This window comes from Oncorhynchus keta, chromosome 1 (assembly GCF_023373465.1).
Source record: "Oncorhynchus keta strain PuntledgeMale-10-30-2019 chromosome 1, Oket_V2, whole genome shotgun sequence".
NCBI lineage: Eukaryota > Metazoa > Chordata > Actinopteri > Salmoniformes > Salmonidae > Oncorhynchus > Oncorhynchus keta.
In genome coordinates this window covers 34,247,203-34,264,895 of record NC_068421.1, presented here as the reverse complement: position 1 = coordinate 34,264,895, position 17,693 = coordinate 34,247,203, and the positions used below count along the sequence as shown (strand labels likewise).

The following is a 17,693-nucleotide window of genomic DNA, read 5'->3' as shown; positions in this document are numbered from 1 at the left end:
CTTGTCGTCCACATCCGGCTCATGTGATGTGAACATTTCTGCCCCATCTACAGTGTCTCCCTGAGGGTGGCAAGAGTCCTTGTTATCATCGTGCCCATTAGTCAACTGCGACACCGTGTGAATGGAGTCATTCGGGGCGCAATCATCCCAGCCGGGCTTTGATTTCAGCCATCTGCCCGGAGGTCGTGAGCGACCGACAGGTGTAATAATGAGCTGCCCACCCTCATCCTCCCACACGTCTCCGGTAGTCTCGCGGGTCCAGTCTGCCGGGACCTGGGAAAGTCTTGACGGGTCCAGGGAGGGTTCACCCACCTTTGGCCGCAGCTCATGACCCGAGGTCCTGCGATTGTCATTTTTGCGCTGCATCCTGGTCAGTATTTACCTTAGTTTTCAGTATTCCGTGCAGTATCAGGATCTGTGTGATATCTGTAGTTGCGGATATTTCGGTAATACTGGTCAAGGTGCTTTTATAACCCTAGGTACAGATGACAACTTGATTGTAAACCACATCACTTAGCATCATTTCAATGGGCATTCTATATTACCATGGCAACCCAGCAGCAGTTGATAGAACATTCCAAATTGCCATGGACATTTTGCATCACAATACCAGCCATATGTACCCATGAGTTTACCAGTCTAAATAAGCCCTTTATCAGGATTATATTTCTATTGTTATTACCGTAGAATTAAAACGATTCTTTGTTATATTTATATGGTTAAATAACTAACGGAATGCAGAAAGAGGCAAGGCCCAGTGGTGGAAAAAGTACTCAATTGTCAAACATGAATTAAAGTAAAGATACCTTAACAGAAAATGACTCAAGTAAAAGTGAAAGTCACTCAGTAAAATACTATTTGAGTAAAAGTATGTGGTTTGAAATGTACAGTGGTGTATAGTGGTGGGAAAATGACTCAATTGTCATACTTGAGTAAAAGTTTTTTTTAAAGTACAAGTAAATGCTATACAAATCCCTTATATTATGCAAACTAGATGGCACAATTGTCTTGTTTTTTTTTTCTGGATAGCCAGGGGCACACTCACCTCACTCAGACAACATTTCCAAACACCATATTTGTGCTTAGTGAGTCTGCAAGATCAGAGGCAGTAGGGATTACAACGCATTATATTGATAGGTGCATGAAATGGATTATATTGCTGTCCTGCCTGAGCATTTGAAATGTAAGGACTACTTTTGGGTGTCAGTGAAAATACATGGGAGTAAAAAAAAAGTACATTATATTCTTTAGGAATGTAGTGAAGTAAAAGTTCTCAAAAATAAGTAGTAAAGTACAGATACCCAAGAAAACTACTTAAGTAGTTCTTCAGGGTATTTTTACTTAACACCACTGGCAAATTAAATCATAATCAAATCACATTTTATTTGTCACATGCTTATGGGCCCTTTCTAACAATGCAGAGAAACATTTTTGAAAAATGAATAGAAAAATAACACAAGAAACAAGTACATAGTCAATGTGAAGGGGTACAAGGTAATTGAGGTAGATATGTACATATAGGTAGGGATAAAGTGACTAGGCAACAGGATAGATAAAACAGCAACTGCAGTGTATGTCATGAGTCAAAAGAGTTAGTGCAGAAAGGGGAAATGCAGATATTCCTGGCTATTGGTTAACTATTTAGCAGTCTTATAGCTTGGGGGTGGAAGCTGTTCAGGGTCCTGTTGGTTCCCAACTTGGCATGGTCATTATTAGTCAAGCAACTCTGTAAAGGCCACTGAACCTGTAGGCTATGACTTAATGATACATGTGTTTACTAACAGTCATGAAGACCTCATCAAGTTGTAGGTCTACCTCTACTAGCTGAAAACTATTTGCAATGAAATAAATTAAATTCATCTTTACCAAAAAAAATATTTTATTCAGTCAAAGATTTGTAATCTTAGGCACCATACCCAGAGCCCTACGAAGGCCCATACCTGAAGTGTAACATTACAGAAGTGCACATGTAAGAATTGGAATATTAAATTATGGATTTTGAGAGATCATTCTGAGTGTAAACATATGTACACACTTGCAAATGGCATCCAATACCCAATTTACCACTAAACTCGTGGTTTTCACATTCATAATTTCAACAGTTAATCGTTGTTACTCTCCCTAAGGTATTTGGATCCCAGTATCTGCAACAGTGACATCCCTATTGAAAGGTGTTTTAAATGAGTTAGTACCCCTTTTTATGAACTGAAAATACTCTCCTAAAGTAGTGGTTTCTGGAATTCATTCAATCGCACCATGTTCAAATGCACTGAGTGTGATTTCCAGGCTACAGAATGGACACGATTCAGACTAAACAAAAGTAAATATTACCAATCTTTTCTCTGAGATGAAGCTTAGCTATCACCACTAAGTTTGACAGGCTCAATTTGGTCATAACACACATAAAAACTAACAAACACAAACTGTACAAAAATAAAAACAATCGCAGCATAGTTTAAATACTGAGAAAATATGTACACAGTATAAAAAGTACAGCTACGCTCCTTGAGAAGTTGGTCCAATTCCATGATTAAGTGGTAATGCCTTGAATGACAAATATCAAAATACAAAATATACAACTCCCCATAAGTTTGTCAGCAGTTTCCATACTGCAGCACCATGTCTGTTACTGGCTACATTTTAGCTACCTATTTCCCAGAGCTCATCTATGACATAACAAGTCTTCTCTGCACCGTGGGTCGTAGCATTAGCTCCTGGCTGTTTGGGGTACCTCTACAGCTTCAGGTACGTCTGCATCATTCCAGGTTGTGAACATCTAAGAGAATGACCCTTCAAAGATGAAAGGCTTTGGTGAAATTGTCTTCGGGAGGGTTGAAAAACCAGGTTTTCCCACTACTAAATATCACTACTAGGTGGGGCACAAAGTTCTCTATATCCAGAATCCAGGTCTGCAGGAATCAAACATTTCAATTGAAGGCAATTGTCTTGGGCTGAGAGGGGGTGACAGTGCTAGGCTGGGGTGCCAGGACACATAATGCTTCTGATCTAGGATCAATGTACCCTCCTCAAATCCTCAATTTATGAAGGAGGTATGCAAAGCTGACCTTAGATCAGTCTCTAGAGCAAGGACGGGCAACTCCAGTCCTCAGGGGCTGGATTGGTGTCACACTTTTGCCCCAGCTAACACACCAGACTCCAATAATCAACTAATTATGATCTTCCATTTAGAATGCAATTAGTTTAATCAGCTGTGTTTGCTAGGGATGGGGGGGGAAGTGTGACACCAACCAGGCCCCGAGGACTGGAGTTGCCCATATCTGGTCTAGAGAAAACATTCATCCTACTCCATACAGCCCTGAAACTCAACTCTGAACCTTGAAGCCAGTTCCACTGAATGTTGTCATCGGGGACTGATTTAAACGTGAGTCACCAGGTGTGTGCAATTAATGATCATGTAGAACAGAAAACCAGAAGGCTCCGGACCTCGTAGGGTAAGAGTTGAGTACCCCAGCCATACAGCATAAAGTAGAGATTTCTGTCTTCAAGTCAAGAGTTCAAACGTCTCTCACCCATTGTCTCTCTGTTTTACTGACGACAGGGCTGCGGAAAGGCAGGGACCTAGGGAGGCTAAAGATGTCATTTGGCAGCTTTATTGTCCATCATATCTGAAGAGAACACAGACAGACAGAAAGAGAGACAAAAATTGGTGTAGGTTAGGAGACAAGCATGAGTACAAATGTGTGTGTGCAGACAGGTCAGTGAAGGTGAGTGGCTCTAGTCTAATGTGTCTCATAGGAGGATGGTGGCACCTTTAAGGACCCACCTCTTTAAGGAATACCTAGGATAGGATAAAGTAATCCTTCTCACCCCCCTTAAAAGATTTAGATGCACTATTGTAAAGTGGCTGTTCCACTGGATGTCATAAGGTGAATGCACCAATTTGTAAGTCGCTCTGGATAAGAGCGTCTGCTAAATGACTTAAATGTAATGTAAATGTTAATTGGGGAGGATGGGCTCATGGTTGTGGCTGGAGGGGAATAGGTGGAATGGTATCAAATAAATCAAACACATGGTTTCCATGTGTTTGATGCCATTCCATTTGCTCTATTGCAGCCAATATTATCAGCTGTTCTCCCTGCAGCAGCCTCCACTGGTGTGTCTCTAACCTTTCAGTGTCTGGTGGACCTCATTGGGCAGGTCATCCAACTCCTGTAGGCTCCTCAAGAGGTGAGCGACAGTGGCTTGACCCTTCGGCCTGCTAGTCGTCCAGCGCTCCAATGCCTTAAACCTGAAACACAAGTCAAATGGAGGTCACATTATCTAAAAAAATAAATCTTCACCAAAAATATGAATCAAAGAAAGTAGGTTATTGTATGATTGGTTATGCCAGGAATGCTTCAATTAGAAACCCCAAAAATAATGGCTGGCAAGTAATATAAAGTTGAGTTTTAAGGGTGCAGATACTATATCTATCTACTGTACCTCTGCATGATGACATCCTCCTCACTGGCCTGTATATCGTCCAGCTCTTTGGAGGACAGGTCCAGGCAACCGATAGCCACCTGCTTCCACTCCTTCCCCAGCCGCTTAGCCACCTGCATCAGCTGCTTGGGCGACACGTCTGGGACCTGCACTGTCCGCACTCCGTCTGGGGACAACAGAGGAACATCAGACTTTTAATTCTGAACAGCAACTCAACATGAATAAGACCACAGTAATAACAGCAAATTACACATTGGATGTGTTCAAACCATCACCTGACTCATCTGCGCATCGAGGTCTCTTATTGGTCATCTCTTCCTCTGATGTGCTGGTGCTTCTCTTCCTGCCTACAGAAGAGGAGAAAAATCACTGTCAATCAAAAGCTACTTTTAAATGATGGATGAAAATTGCTTGTGTACAGACAAGTAGATATCTAGAACACACACTGGAATAAAGTGAACTATTGATGCCAATATTGAGAGGAGGCAAACAAAAATGACAAACTTACTATCTGTCCGTTTCCTTAGTTTTTCAACTGCATTGTCCACACAGTCACCTGAGAGGAAGACAAATGAATGTCCTGCACCTTCACTCACAACACATTACAGACAGACGCACAGCAGGTGTGTACGTACCTTCTCTGATGGTGGCTGACCACACGGTCTGGTCGGACTCTGTCTCTATGAGGGAGAGCTTGAAGGGAGGGGGCTGCTCAAAGAACGCCTCAAAATATCCCTTCAATTTAGTCACGGCCAGCGTGAACTGCAAGTCCTGCAGGACACCGCACACACACACACCACACACACACAGATATATGAATACACACACACACGTAGTACATCCATACACTAAGTATACAAAACATTAAGAACGCCTGTTCTTTCCATGACAGACTGACAAGGTGAATCCTATTATCCCTTATTGATGTCAGCTGTTAAATGAATGTTTTAAGTATCCCTATATTTCTGTTATTACGGTGCGATCACTCTGTTATTAGTACACCTGCGCAGTAGTCTCACTGGAGATGGACCTGGTCTGAGGGTGACGGCAACTAGTACTGTGGAAATACAGTGAAATAAAAGTTGTTCAACTGGAACCTTGTTGTTGTGTCATTTTGAATTAGCAAAATCTACTAAAATCAGTGAAGATGAAGGGGAGGAGACAGGTTGAAGAAGGATTTTTAAGCCTTGAGACAATAGACATGGATTGTGTATGTTTGCCATTCAGAGGGTGAATGGGCAAGACAAAATAATGAAGTACCTTTGAACAGGGTATGTTAGTAGGTGCCAGGCACACCAGTTTGTGTCAAGAACTGCAACGCTACTGGGTTTTTCACGCTCAACAGTTTCCTGTGTGTATCAAGAATGGTTCACTACCCAAAGGACATCCAGCCAACTTGACACAACTCTGGGAAGCATTGGAGTCAACATGGGCCAGCATCCCTGTGGAACACTTTCGACACCTTGTAGAGTCCATATCCGGACAAATTGAGGCTGTTCTGAAGACAAAAGGTCATCTACAAGACCCTGCTAGGTAAAGTCTCCCCTTATCTCACCTCGCTGGTCACCATAACAGCACCCACCTGTAGCACGTGCTCCAGCAGGTATATCTCTCTGGTCACCCCCAAAACCAATTCTTACTTTGGCCGCCTTGCCTTCCAGTTCTCTGTTGCCAATGACTGGAACGAACTGCAAAAATCTCTGAAACTGGACACACTTATCCCCCTCACTAACTTTACGCACCAGCTGTCAGAGCAGCTCACAGATTACTGTACCTGTACATAGCCCATCTATAATTTAGCCCAAACAACTACCTCTCCCCCTACGGTATTTATTTATTTAGCTCCTTTGCACCCCCATTATTTATCTCTACTTTGCACATTCTTCCACTGCAAATCTACCATTCCAGTGTTTATTTTATTTATTTTACTTGCTATTATTGTATTTACTTCGCCACCATGGCCTTTACCTCCCTTATCTCACCTCATTTGCTCACATTGTATATAGACCCATTTTTCTATTGTATTATTGACTGTATGTTTGTTTTACTCCATGTGTAACTCTGTGTTGTTGTATGTGTCTGCTTTGTTTTATCTTGGCCAGGTCGCAGTTGCAAATGAGAACTTGTTCTCAACTTGCCTACCTGGTTAAATAAAGGTGAAAAAAAGGAGGTGCAACTCAATATTAGGAAGTTGTTCTTAAAGTTTTGTACACTCAGTGTACAGTACATAGGTCAGTGCTTACTAGTTATGCAGTAATGGGTGAATGAACCCTCACCGCAGGGCTGATGTCTCCCTCTGGTTCACTCATGAGGCGGTACCTCCTCTCATCCAGCTTACAGGTGGGTGGCTTCTCTACCTTCAGGTAACGCCTCTTGGAGCAACGCACCTCCTTCCCTATGTCCTAGAGTGAGGGGTGGTAGAGGAGGAGAAAGAGGCAGAGAGTAATCTGATGTGAGTCTCTGTTGAGCTCAGTCATTTCCCTCACCACTGATACTACTACACACTACCAGGGCTCATACCACATTTCAGAAACTGGGTGACATGACCAAAAAATTCACTGTGGTCTGTATTTGATATAACATGGTCTAACTATCCAAATCTAACCCTACCTGTTGGCAAAACATTGTCATTTGAACCAGTGTTGCCCACTGGGCTAGCTTCAGATCTATTGTATTAGGATTTCCATGGGAGTTGTTCCTAGATAAAGATACACAAATCAATACACAATCACTTGTGTTCATTAATATGCACCAATGCCTTCTGATACCGTGACAAATTAACTCATCTTGATCACCACACACACACACACACACACACAGACCGCAGACTTCCAGTGTGACTTCCCTCAGTAGACCATAGTGAGAGAGGCACAGAGTGACAGGAAGTCAGGCCAGTGGGCATTACAATCTGTCTGATCATGTTCACCTCTTTGTTCTGACTCAGTAACATGCTACAGTAATGATCCGCACCCACACTGTGTCCATCTCACCTTAATGTCGGAGGAGTTGTTGGTGGCCAGGTAGATGCGAAAGGAGTAGGAGTTGTTCAGAGCCAGTTCCTTATACACCAGAACCACCCCGTGGTGCTCTACAGGCTTGCTGCTCTGGACAATGGGCCCCACCGGGGACAGGGACGACACACGCCACTTTACATGGCTGCCAGAGTGGTCAACCGAGGGCTCGATCACCGGACAGCTGTCCTTCATATGCAGGACACTGAAGGTCATTTCACTGTCAGGGTCAGCGAGGCAGAGGGAGTGAGGGAACTGGATGGAGGTGAGGACAGACGAGGGGCTGTTGACACAGTCCACGTTGAAGATGGGCCCAGCGAACCTCCAGGTGTCCCTGAGGAACATGCCAAACTTGGACCAGGACAGGACCGAGTAGCGGATCAGGACTCTCTCCGACACCTCAAACACCAGGCCGGTGACGGAACACTCATATGCCCCCTCTCCCTCCAGCTGCACCCTGACACACAGAACCATAAAGATTTAGAGATGGAGGAAAAAAGAGCGAGAGAAGGAGAGGCTGAGTGAGAAAGAGAAGGAACGAGGCTTCAGGTAGAAGAGCTACTCACTGTAGGCGACCTTTAGAGATCTTCCTGGGAGTAACCAGATCATTGCCTTGACTCTGATAGGGAAACAGACATGGTCCTAAGATTAGCCCCTGTTCCTCTAGTGAGTCTACAGCCATACTGTACATCTCTGAAGCTTTATTACACAATTACCATTAAATTCCACAATCCAACAAATGTGCTCACCTGCTGGACAGCCTTGCATTTTTCACATGTCTTGGGGGGCATATCTGACAAAAGCAGAGGTCAATAGTCAAACTAGACACTCCCTCTGGGGGAATACTCTACCTCTCAGACTTTGATTTGCAGACACATTTTCATAAACCTATGTAATGAACCCAAATATCCTCTCTCTTGAATTTCAGCCATTACAATCTCCTTTGTCTAGGATAGTTAGGCCTTAAGTGGAAGAAGCTAAACATTTGATAGTATAATGACTTTTGTCAAACTGAGGATACCTTTAGCAAGGGAAACCTCTGCATCAGGTTGAGGAGCCGACTCCGATTCTGCGGAGAGAGAAGTTACTCCCCATGAAGGAAGTTAAGGGAGAGGAGCAGGCATTCTACTCAGGTCATTCTGAGGTGAAAGAGCCTATTCATCTGTATTTGAGAGGCACCATGAGGCAGATGTACTCTAAGGCATTGTGCTATAGTTCCCACTCACCAATACAGGAATCCTCAACGGCAGGCTCCTCTGATTCTGCTGGGACAAGCCAAAAAAAGAATACAATTATTTATTTATTTTAAATATCCAAACAAGCCAGGTGCTGGTGTGACCATGTATCGTCACCGTTTGGAAATTATTTTTTGATGAAACAGAGAATGAGGCGGTGTTTTTCTCACCTCCTCCTTTCTCAGCAGAGCCGTCTGGCAAAAGACAGAAAGAGAGAAGGTTATATTAGAGGATGGGATAAAGCCTGATGATTCATACTTTGATGAAGAGATTTTGTGCTCTAGCAGCCGCTCACCAGAATCCTCCTCCTCATCTTCAGAACTCTCCTCTGTAGATGTCCCTGCGTTGTCTGTTAGGAAAACAAATCCATAAGACATGGAGGGATGAACTTTGAAAACTTTCTCATTCTAAACGTACTTTCGAACAGAGAGAGGGAAAGCAGAAGGGAGGGAAATTGATTGGTAGTTCAAAAGAAACTTGGGGGGGGTGGGGGTTCTATAGGCCCAAAGCAGCTCAGAGACCATTAGAGTTCTGTTTGAGTAATGTTCACAGAGAGGACGATGTGTGTGTGTGGGGATTTCTATAAGGATTTCTATACACGGAACATAGAAATATACTGCAAATGTGTGCCTACCTGAGCCACTGTTATCACTTTCAGTCAGATTACCTGGAACAACAGAACTTTCATTAGAGGTATCTTGGGTAATTAATATGGGAACTCTCCTCCCTCCATCTTTCCACCCCACTTTACCCATAATGCAGAGGTTTACAGTAACCCCAGGGGACTGGCCCTCTGTAGGACCAGCCCCAAACGACACCAGCCCAACCCCTGAGAGCTTTCTGACAAGACCTAGTAGGAGGATCTGAGAGTCTCTACTCATGTCTACCCTAACATAGGCATATTACTGAGAAGATTGTCATACATTATCGTTTTGGAGCCTCTTATTTACTGTCTGACTTATCAAAACGTTACACTTCTGCTGTCAAACTGTGAATAACTGATGAGCTCAGTGTAAACCCTCTTCACGCAAGTCACAACACATTGCTCATCTGAAACTTCCACTCTGATTACTCACTAATTTATTTGAATGCACTGTATACAGTATGTACATGAGTGTATTGTAATTCAATGATGTCTGTGGTTTTCCTATGTATAGTGCTGAGGGCCCCTGTGTCAGTGCTGTAACTGTTTGCACTTTCATTTTAGTCATTTACAGAAACAGATACTCTCATTCAGAAATTCAGAATGACTTCTAAACGGGTATGCTTCATACTGTAAGTGCATCTAAAGTAGTGCTGTGATGATTATGGGTAATGATTCATTGACATGCAAATGTTCATAATTGTGATTTTTGTTGGATTTGTTTTGATTTTGTAATGCATCTTTGAAAATAAGCTACGAGATACCTAATGAATACAACACAGCTTTGGTGAAACCATTTCTCAAAAACAAATGGTTTTGACTCCAGGGGCAGGGGGAGCTGTTTGTTATCTGTACCCAGCAGGAGTGAGTGTGGGATAGGCCTTCTGGCTGAGAGCCTGGCATTGGCAGAGAGGAAGCCCCGCTGTGCCACTCAGGAGCCCAACGAGAGTGGAGAGAGAGACCTGGCTGGTTCTCAGTCAGAGGTGAGGTTCCCTGCCCCAGAAAGGACAGGCTGTATCACAACCGGCTGTGATTGGGAGTCCCCCATAGGGCAGTGCACAGTTGTCCCAGTGTCGTCCGGGTTAAAGTTTGGCTGGGGTAGGCCATCATGGTAAATAAGAATTTGTTCTAACTGACTTCCCTAGTTAAATAAAGGTTAAATAAATACATCCATCGCTCTCTCTCCCTCCCTCCATCTGTGTCCTCATATGCTTCCTATCTGCCTCATCTAACATCCACTCTGTCTACTCTCTGACAGCCTGCTTTAAAATCAGCCCAATATACACCAGACAGACACACAGATCTTTTTACCGGTGTTGACTGCCATCTGCTGGACTCCTTTCAGATTACATTCATTCAAGACTTTTTGCCACAAGACAAAACAAAACAAGTCGTGCACAAACCAAAATTAAACAGTGCTTACCCTTCTGGCCAGGGACAGGGACGTCTCCATCTCTATAGGTTAAAAGAGAAAGGAAATGATAAGGACATCCCAAGACGTTATCAAAATCCTGGAGTTAAGAGAATACAGCTTCAGTTTATGGACCAGTGGGGGAGGGGATTAGGGGTGTGGAGGAGAGGGGGTGGAGCTCAACTGTCCAGCTGCAGACCCATCTGTGTCTGCACTTCCTCTCTCTGATATACACTCACACGCTCATTCAACTGAGGCACAAAAACAGAAAGGGCTGCCAAAAACTCAAATTCATGACACCAGCCCATCCTCCAGTGTGGTGTGGAACACCCACCCCCTACATCCTGACCCAGTTTTACACACTAATGTTGCACGGCTGGTACTGGCCGATAATAGTGCCTGTGATTCTAAACTGTAAATTCTTAAAGAGACAGTACCAGAGAACACCAAAAGTTGATCAAATGGAAGGGTTTTGTAGTCAGCGGTGTTACAAGTTTATATAACCCATATGTGTATCATCCAGAAGTTGTCTCTCAGACTCAGACAAAGCGTGCCACTTGTTGATTCAGTCTGTGACTTGTGTGAACACGTCTATGGGCGCCTTCCGCCCAGGGGCTCGGTGTAAAGCTAGCGACAATAGAAAGTGCATTTGTCATGGTGCCAACCTCACAAGAAGAACACGTTCAGCATGCGCAGGGAACAAGGTCAACAGTATTTTTTCTTATTTTTCTCGATCGTAAAAATACTGCACTTTAGGTAATCAAAAGTCAGAGTTGACTCAAGTGCAGTCTTTAGTGCTTTACCACAGAAGAGATGAGGAATACAGGAGAAACACTTTATTAAGTTGAAACTTTTTCATAACCTCTTTGATAATAAGAATGTAATGAATCATGATAACTGTGCATGGTAACTGCAGATAAGGTCCTAAAACAACGATTGAATTGTGACCAAAATTCATAGGCTATTTCTAGTACTGTGTATCGAAGATTTAATGAAACCTGATAAGCCAATGGTCCTCATCCTCACTGTACTCAAGACAGATGAAAAGAAAAGTTTTTCCTGTACAAGGTCAATGTTCACTCAGCCAAAAGGTTTCTGTATCACAACACAATTGTTATACGTTTCCATGGCAGTCATATTCACAAATGTACTCTGCCTTCTCTCTGTCTATTATTTTTCTACCCTCTCTTTCTCTTTATTTATTTCTGCCCGCTATTCAACCCTGGCCTCTCACCATCTCTTACTTCTCTCCCACTAATTTTCATATAAAACAACCCCCCCTTCTTTTCTCTCTCACTTCTGTCTCTGTGGTGCAATACCACAGTTTTTTTGCATGTTTCCTACAGCCTTACATGAACACACTGAAAGCCTATGAACATGAGATAGGCAATAGTCAGTTGGTGCTAGTGTTATAGTTTATGTAACAGCTCCAATTTAGCCTTGCATACCTCACTCAGTAGGTTAACATATCATACACCATTAATGCAACAGCATTAATGATACATGAAACTGTCAATAAATCTCGGGGAAAAACGCTATGCTTTTATGAGGGGTCATATATTCTGCAGGTATTGTGCATTTTATTTTTAAGTATATTGAACAAAAATATATGCAACATGCAATAATTTCAACGATTTACTGAGTTACAGTTCATATAAGGAAATCAGTTAACTGAAATAAATTAATTAGGTGTCACACCCTGACCATAGTTTGTTTATCTCTATGTTTGGCCTGATATGGTTCTCAATCAGAGGCAGGTGTTGTCTCTGATTGGGAACCATATTTAGGTAGCCTGTTTGGTGTTGGGTTTTGTGGGTGTTTGTTTGCACCAGATAGGCTGTTTAGTTTTTTTTTTCATGTTTATTTTTTTTTGTGTACTGTTCGTGGTTTCAGCTTTATTAAAGATGTATACAAGTAACCACGCTGCATTTTGGTCCGCCTCTCCTTCAACTCAAGAAAACCGTTACGTTAGGCCTTAATCTACAGATTTTACATGACTGGGAAGGGGTGCAGTCATAGGTGGGCCTGGGGTGGCATAGGCCCATCCACTTGGGAGCCAGCCCAGCCAATCAGAATTAGTTTTTTCACACAAAAGGGCTTTACTACAAACAGAAATACTCCTCAGTTTCATCAGCTGTCCGGGTGGCTGGTCTCAGATGATCCCAAAGGTGAAGAAGCCGGGTGTGGAGATCCTGGTCTGGTTACACATGGTGTGTGTTTGTGAGGCCGGTTGAACGTACTGCCAAATTCTCTAAAACTATGTTTGAGGCAGCTTATGGTAGAGGAATTAACATTCAATTCTCTGACAACAGCTCTGGTGGACATTCCTGGCAGTGGCATGCCAATTGCAAACTCACTCAAAACTTGAGAAACTGTGTGTGACAAAACTGCACATTTTAGAATGGCCACTAAATTTTCCCCAGCACAAGGTGAACCTGTGTAATGATCATGCTTTTTAATCAGCTTCTTGATATGCCACACCTGTCAGGTGGATTGATTGTCTTGGTAATGGAGAAATGCACACCAACAGTGGCGAAAGGGTGTGGCAAGGTGCCCAACGTCTCTTGTTTCTCCGGCAGCCTCTGGCGTGATAGAAACCAGACAACCACACGAACGATAGGCCTAGCGTTCCCCTTGGATACAAGTCACCAGATTCATATCTCTCACCTTTCACTTCCCTCTGGTTCATGGTTACTCATCACAAACACTATTCATTGTTTACGACACGAAGGAGACAATGTAGAACGTTTTCTACATTTTACTGTACGAAACATTACCATGATTGGAGTAACACGTGTGGTTACAAAAGTGATATGTTTTTTTTTAAAGTCCTTGATTAATACGTTTCACTGGAAAAAGTCCCAATAGCCTATGTAATTCAAGATGATTCTATAGCTACCTTTTGTTACATATATACTACTATACATATAACAACAAAGTTAGATACATGCAAGTGGTTTTGCTTTCAAATTAAAATAAGCTTTAATTGAGAAACCCAACATTATTGTTGCATTGGGTAGGCCTACAGAATAACGTTCTTTAGATGTAAATCGCGGTATAGACATATTGCTTGGCGATGGGCATGTTTGTGTTATGATCAGTCAACAGAGCATCATGTGCGCTACAAAGCGATCATGGCGTCCCCTCCTTTAATTTTTGGGATCTGTGTATTCAATTACATAAAATTACATGGTTGCAACTATTTGTGGTCTTAAATGTTTCTTTGTCAATCGGGAACTAAGATCCAGCGACGGGGAGCAAGCAACAACAAAGCAACTATTTCGGGATTCGACAAAACATTGCAGCGCGTATCCTTTGTCAGTGTGAATGCAACCTCATGCAATCATAGGCTGCTCTAAACCTCGGCGTTATTTGGCTATGTATTTACGATGCTTACCCTTCATCCAGGTGACAAGTGGCTCCGCAGCTCGCCATCCTCGCCACCATTATGTGCCCTTTGAGGAACTTTCGCTGTAGGTTTTGTTTTGGTCGTTTTGCTTCACCTTCGTGAGGTTTCGTTATAGCACCTGCCTGTATCTCTGTCAGCGATCATCTCCTTTTAAAACCATACCTTAAAGACGACGTAAGACTCAGCCCTCGTGGTTCACTTTGTTATGATTTACACATGTTTTTGTAGGCATAATCAAAACTGTTTATATTCAATAGGTCAAATATAATTTTACGTACAAAGTAATTTCGCCAAAAACAGAGCTCTCAAAACAAATACACTCTCCCGTAGTAGGCCTAGGCTTAGTATTTGTAACATCGGCTAGTTTATCTAACGATAATCTAAATTTGAGTTTAGGCAAAAATATGCTGATCTTACTACCATGTTTTTCAATGGATGTCTCATTGTCAACAATTACAAATGATTTGCAGATCGCTGCACTAGCGCAGCCCTGGAGCAATTACAACGCTCACGAACTGCTCAGTGGGAGGAGTATATTATCCCGCCTTTAGTTTGGGTCCGCTTTTTCATCTAAACAAGACGCATGGCTCTTCTAAGTTTCTTTCCCGTCAAGGCTGATCCATGACAACTGTCTGATTACTATGGGGGGGGGGAGATAAAATATGTACCATAAGGAAGATTATCTGGCCGGCCAATATTATTTAAATGATCAAAGATGACTAATGTTTACAGCTTTCATGCTCAAATACGGCTACTGATAGGGAAATAAAGTCATCCTGCTGCCTGCATTGTATTAAATGGTCAGAACCTTTGATATCCAGGCGTTACATTGTAGATATTTCTCACAATTTGTTTGTAACGTATCTTTCCAAAGTAGGTCACGTCAAAAGGTAACTTTTTTGCGGGAAAATATAAACACGTAAGGCTGCAGTTCACGAAACCAACCACTAGATACCGCAATCTACAATAAAAAAAACCCCCACAAAATTGCACTATCATGTTCAGTTGCCAATGAAGGTTTCAGTCAGCTATTTCTTGATCACATGCAGGGGCGTTGCCAAAAAAAACTACCGGGCCCCTAACATAGAAATCAGAATGTTTCAGATTAAAATAACGCACTGAACAATATGTGTTATTAAATGTACTAACTATAAGCTTCTGCTGCTCTGTACTATAATTGTGCAGGTTCAAGTTTCCACCTTCATCCTTTGCCTATATTAACAGTAATGCAAACATTTTTGATTCCTAATGTTAACAAAAAACAGTCTGTGTCATGAGGTTATTATTATGCTTTATTATAAATAACTACACAATTGGTGACTTGTTTTTTTTACATGGTATTGTAGTCAGTTTTAATGAAGAAATGACCATTGGTCCATGTTTCAGATTAAAGAATTGATTTCCAGTTCTTCTTCCCTATGCATAATTCCTACATATATGGCTAAATAACATAACCAAAATAAAATAAATCCTATACTATGTGGACTGCAGGCATAAATCTGGTACCTACAGAAAACAAGCATCTGTGAAATTGCAACTGTAGTATCAAGACATTATGTGGGCATTCCGGAGTAAATTCAACAGGAGACAAACCATTGCAGAAAATACTCTGAAATAGTATTTTGCCCATCCCCGGGCAGGCTTGGGTAGAACAGGTTAAGGCATTTGTCCTTGTGTTTGTTCCCTGTAAACAAAACTCAGGTTACCCTGCACCAAGAGCCCAGTGTCAAGCCTTCTTGTGAGCAAACTCATTTATGTCTTTAAAGTAACATTTTCTAGATAACTGGTTTTCATTTGAAAGGATGGCAAGGCGGTTCAACCGGTCTTGGCATATTGTAGATCTTAGATAGTTCTTTATAAGTTTCAGCTTACTGAAGGCACATTCACCTCCAGCAACTGTTACAGGCATTGTAAAGAATATTCGCAGTGCAATGCACACCTCTCCAAAAATGCTCTGTAGTTGCATCTTGTGGATGGCATTTAGGAGCTCTACAGGAGAAAGACCATCTGAAAAAGTGGCACCTTATATCTTCTTTATTTGTCGCACTTCATTTTCAAATCCATCAGTGAGATCTTTGGAGTACCTGTTTCTCAATTTGTGGCAAGATACCTTTAGGAAAATAACAAAACCAAATTTGTGTAAGTATTTGTGAAAACTCCTTGCATATTGCTGCAATCGTGTAGAACCGCATGTCCAAATGACTGATTATACTATCCAGAGCCACATAAAACACTGTGTTGTGAAATCCAGTGTCTGACTTCTGTTCATTTGCTATGTCATCTTCAGTCTCATCAAGGAAACGGTTTCTTTTTTTCTGGCAGCTCCTCTGTTCACTGTGAAAATGAGCAGTTACACTCATTACACTTTTCTTAACTCCTGTTCTGAGCATCTGAGATTTATTTACTATGCAATCTGATACACCTCAAATCAGTTTTCTTGATCTTCTGATCTTGTGTGAAGATAATGTTCTATACACTGATCTTTACAGGAAGCCTACTGATCGTAACAGTTTGTTGAGGGCTGATAGTTGTCACCCACTTCCCTTGCAAAATAGTTTGCCCTACAGCCAATTCTGTCGAATCAAAAGAATTTGCAAAAAACAATCAGATTTCGACAGAAATATGGCTGAGACGCAAAGAAATTTCAATGAGAGGGGCTACAAGAATGATCAGATTAATATTGCCATTGAGAAAATTCAAAACAAAACAACCTTTTTCAAGGTCAGTCTCGCAAAAAGACGCATTCTTGCGTTCTAACTACCCGCTATTCAAAGTGCTCGGAACAAATTAAGGGAATTGTTCACAAACATTGGCACATCCTAAAATCCGATGATAGTCTCGGTAATGTTTTCGGACCTTCCCCTGGTCGTATTCTCGCGGGGCAGAAATCTCAAAGACCAATTGGTAAACTCTGATTTACCACCCCAAGATATTCCTGAACAACGTCTATTTGCGCCCCTACTGGATGGAAATTACAAATGTAATGGCTGTGCTCAATGCAATGGCACTTATACATGTAGATCCTTCAAACACCCACAAACAGGGAAATCGATCCCAATAAAAGGTGTTATTACGTGCTCCACTAAAGGCAGTTATTTATCTTATAACTTGTCCTTGTGGTAAAAATTCTGTAGGTAAAACAAAGCGCGAATTAAAAGTACGTATCTCAGAGCATCGTAGCACCATTAGGTTTAAAAACTTTACTTATCCAGTTGCGGCCCACTTCTTGGAGGCAGGCCACTCGATTTCGTCTCTGCGTTATATTGGCATCGAACATGTCACCCTCCCTAGGAGAGGGGGTGACCTTGATAATGTATTGTTAAAACGAGAGGCTGCCTGGATCTTTAATTTAAAGACCCTTGCGCCCTTCGGTCTCAACGTAGACTTTGATCTTAAGCCATTCTTGTGATTGTTGTGACTTTGCCATTGTAATTGTTTGTAAACTTGTGTAGTTAAATTAATCTATGATCGTATGCTATCCATTAGTTGTTTGTATGCTGTTCTTTGTATGACATTTTAATATTAGATTATTAACCAATGA

The 17,693-nt window shown here is 42.0% G+C and overlaps 1 protein-coding gene across 4 annotated transcripts; it reads right to left on the bottom strand.

Annotated features, from left to right (window-relative positions):
* Positions 1-1,363: 1,363 nt before the first annotated feature.
* si:dkeyp-97b10.3 (uncharacterized) lies at positions 1,364-14,605 on the bottom strand. 4 transcript variants are annotated; one of them, XM_035766145.2, is made up of 17 exons: positions 14,141-14,604; positions 10,756-10,787; positions 9,324-9,356; positions 8,985-9,038; positions 8,860-8,883; positions 8,681-8,719; positions 8,476-8,523; positions 8,204-8,247; positions 8,021-8,073; positions 7,434-7,911; positions 6,720-6,845; positions 5,079-5,214; positions 4,952-4,999; positions 4,719-4,790; positions 4,444-4,609; positions 4,128-4,249; positions 1,364-3,626 (listed from the first exon to the last, which is right to left on the bottom strand). In XM_035766145.2, the coding sequence occupies exons 1-17, from the start codon at positions 14,188-14,190 to the stop codon at positions 3,598-3,600; spliced, it is 1,554 nt and encodes a 517-aa protein (XP_035622038.1). In that variant the 5' UTR covers positions 14,191-14,604; the 3' UTR covers positions 1,364-3,597. The 4 variants fall into 4 exon arrangements, with proteins under 4 accessions (XP_035622038.1, XP_035622095.1, XP_035622160.1 ...); XM_035766202.2 differs by having other exon boundaries at positions 8,681-8,716; XM_035766267.2 differs by lacking the exon at positions 9,324-9,356 and having other exon boundaries at positions 14,141-14,605.
* Positions 14,606-17,693: the final 3,088 nt, after the last annotated feature.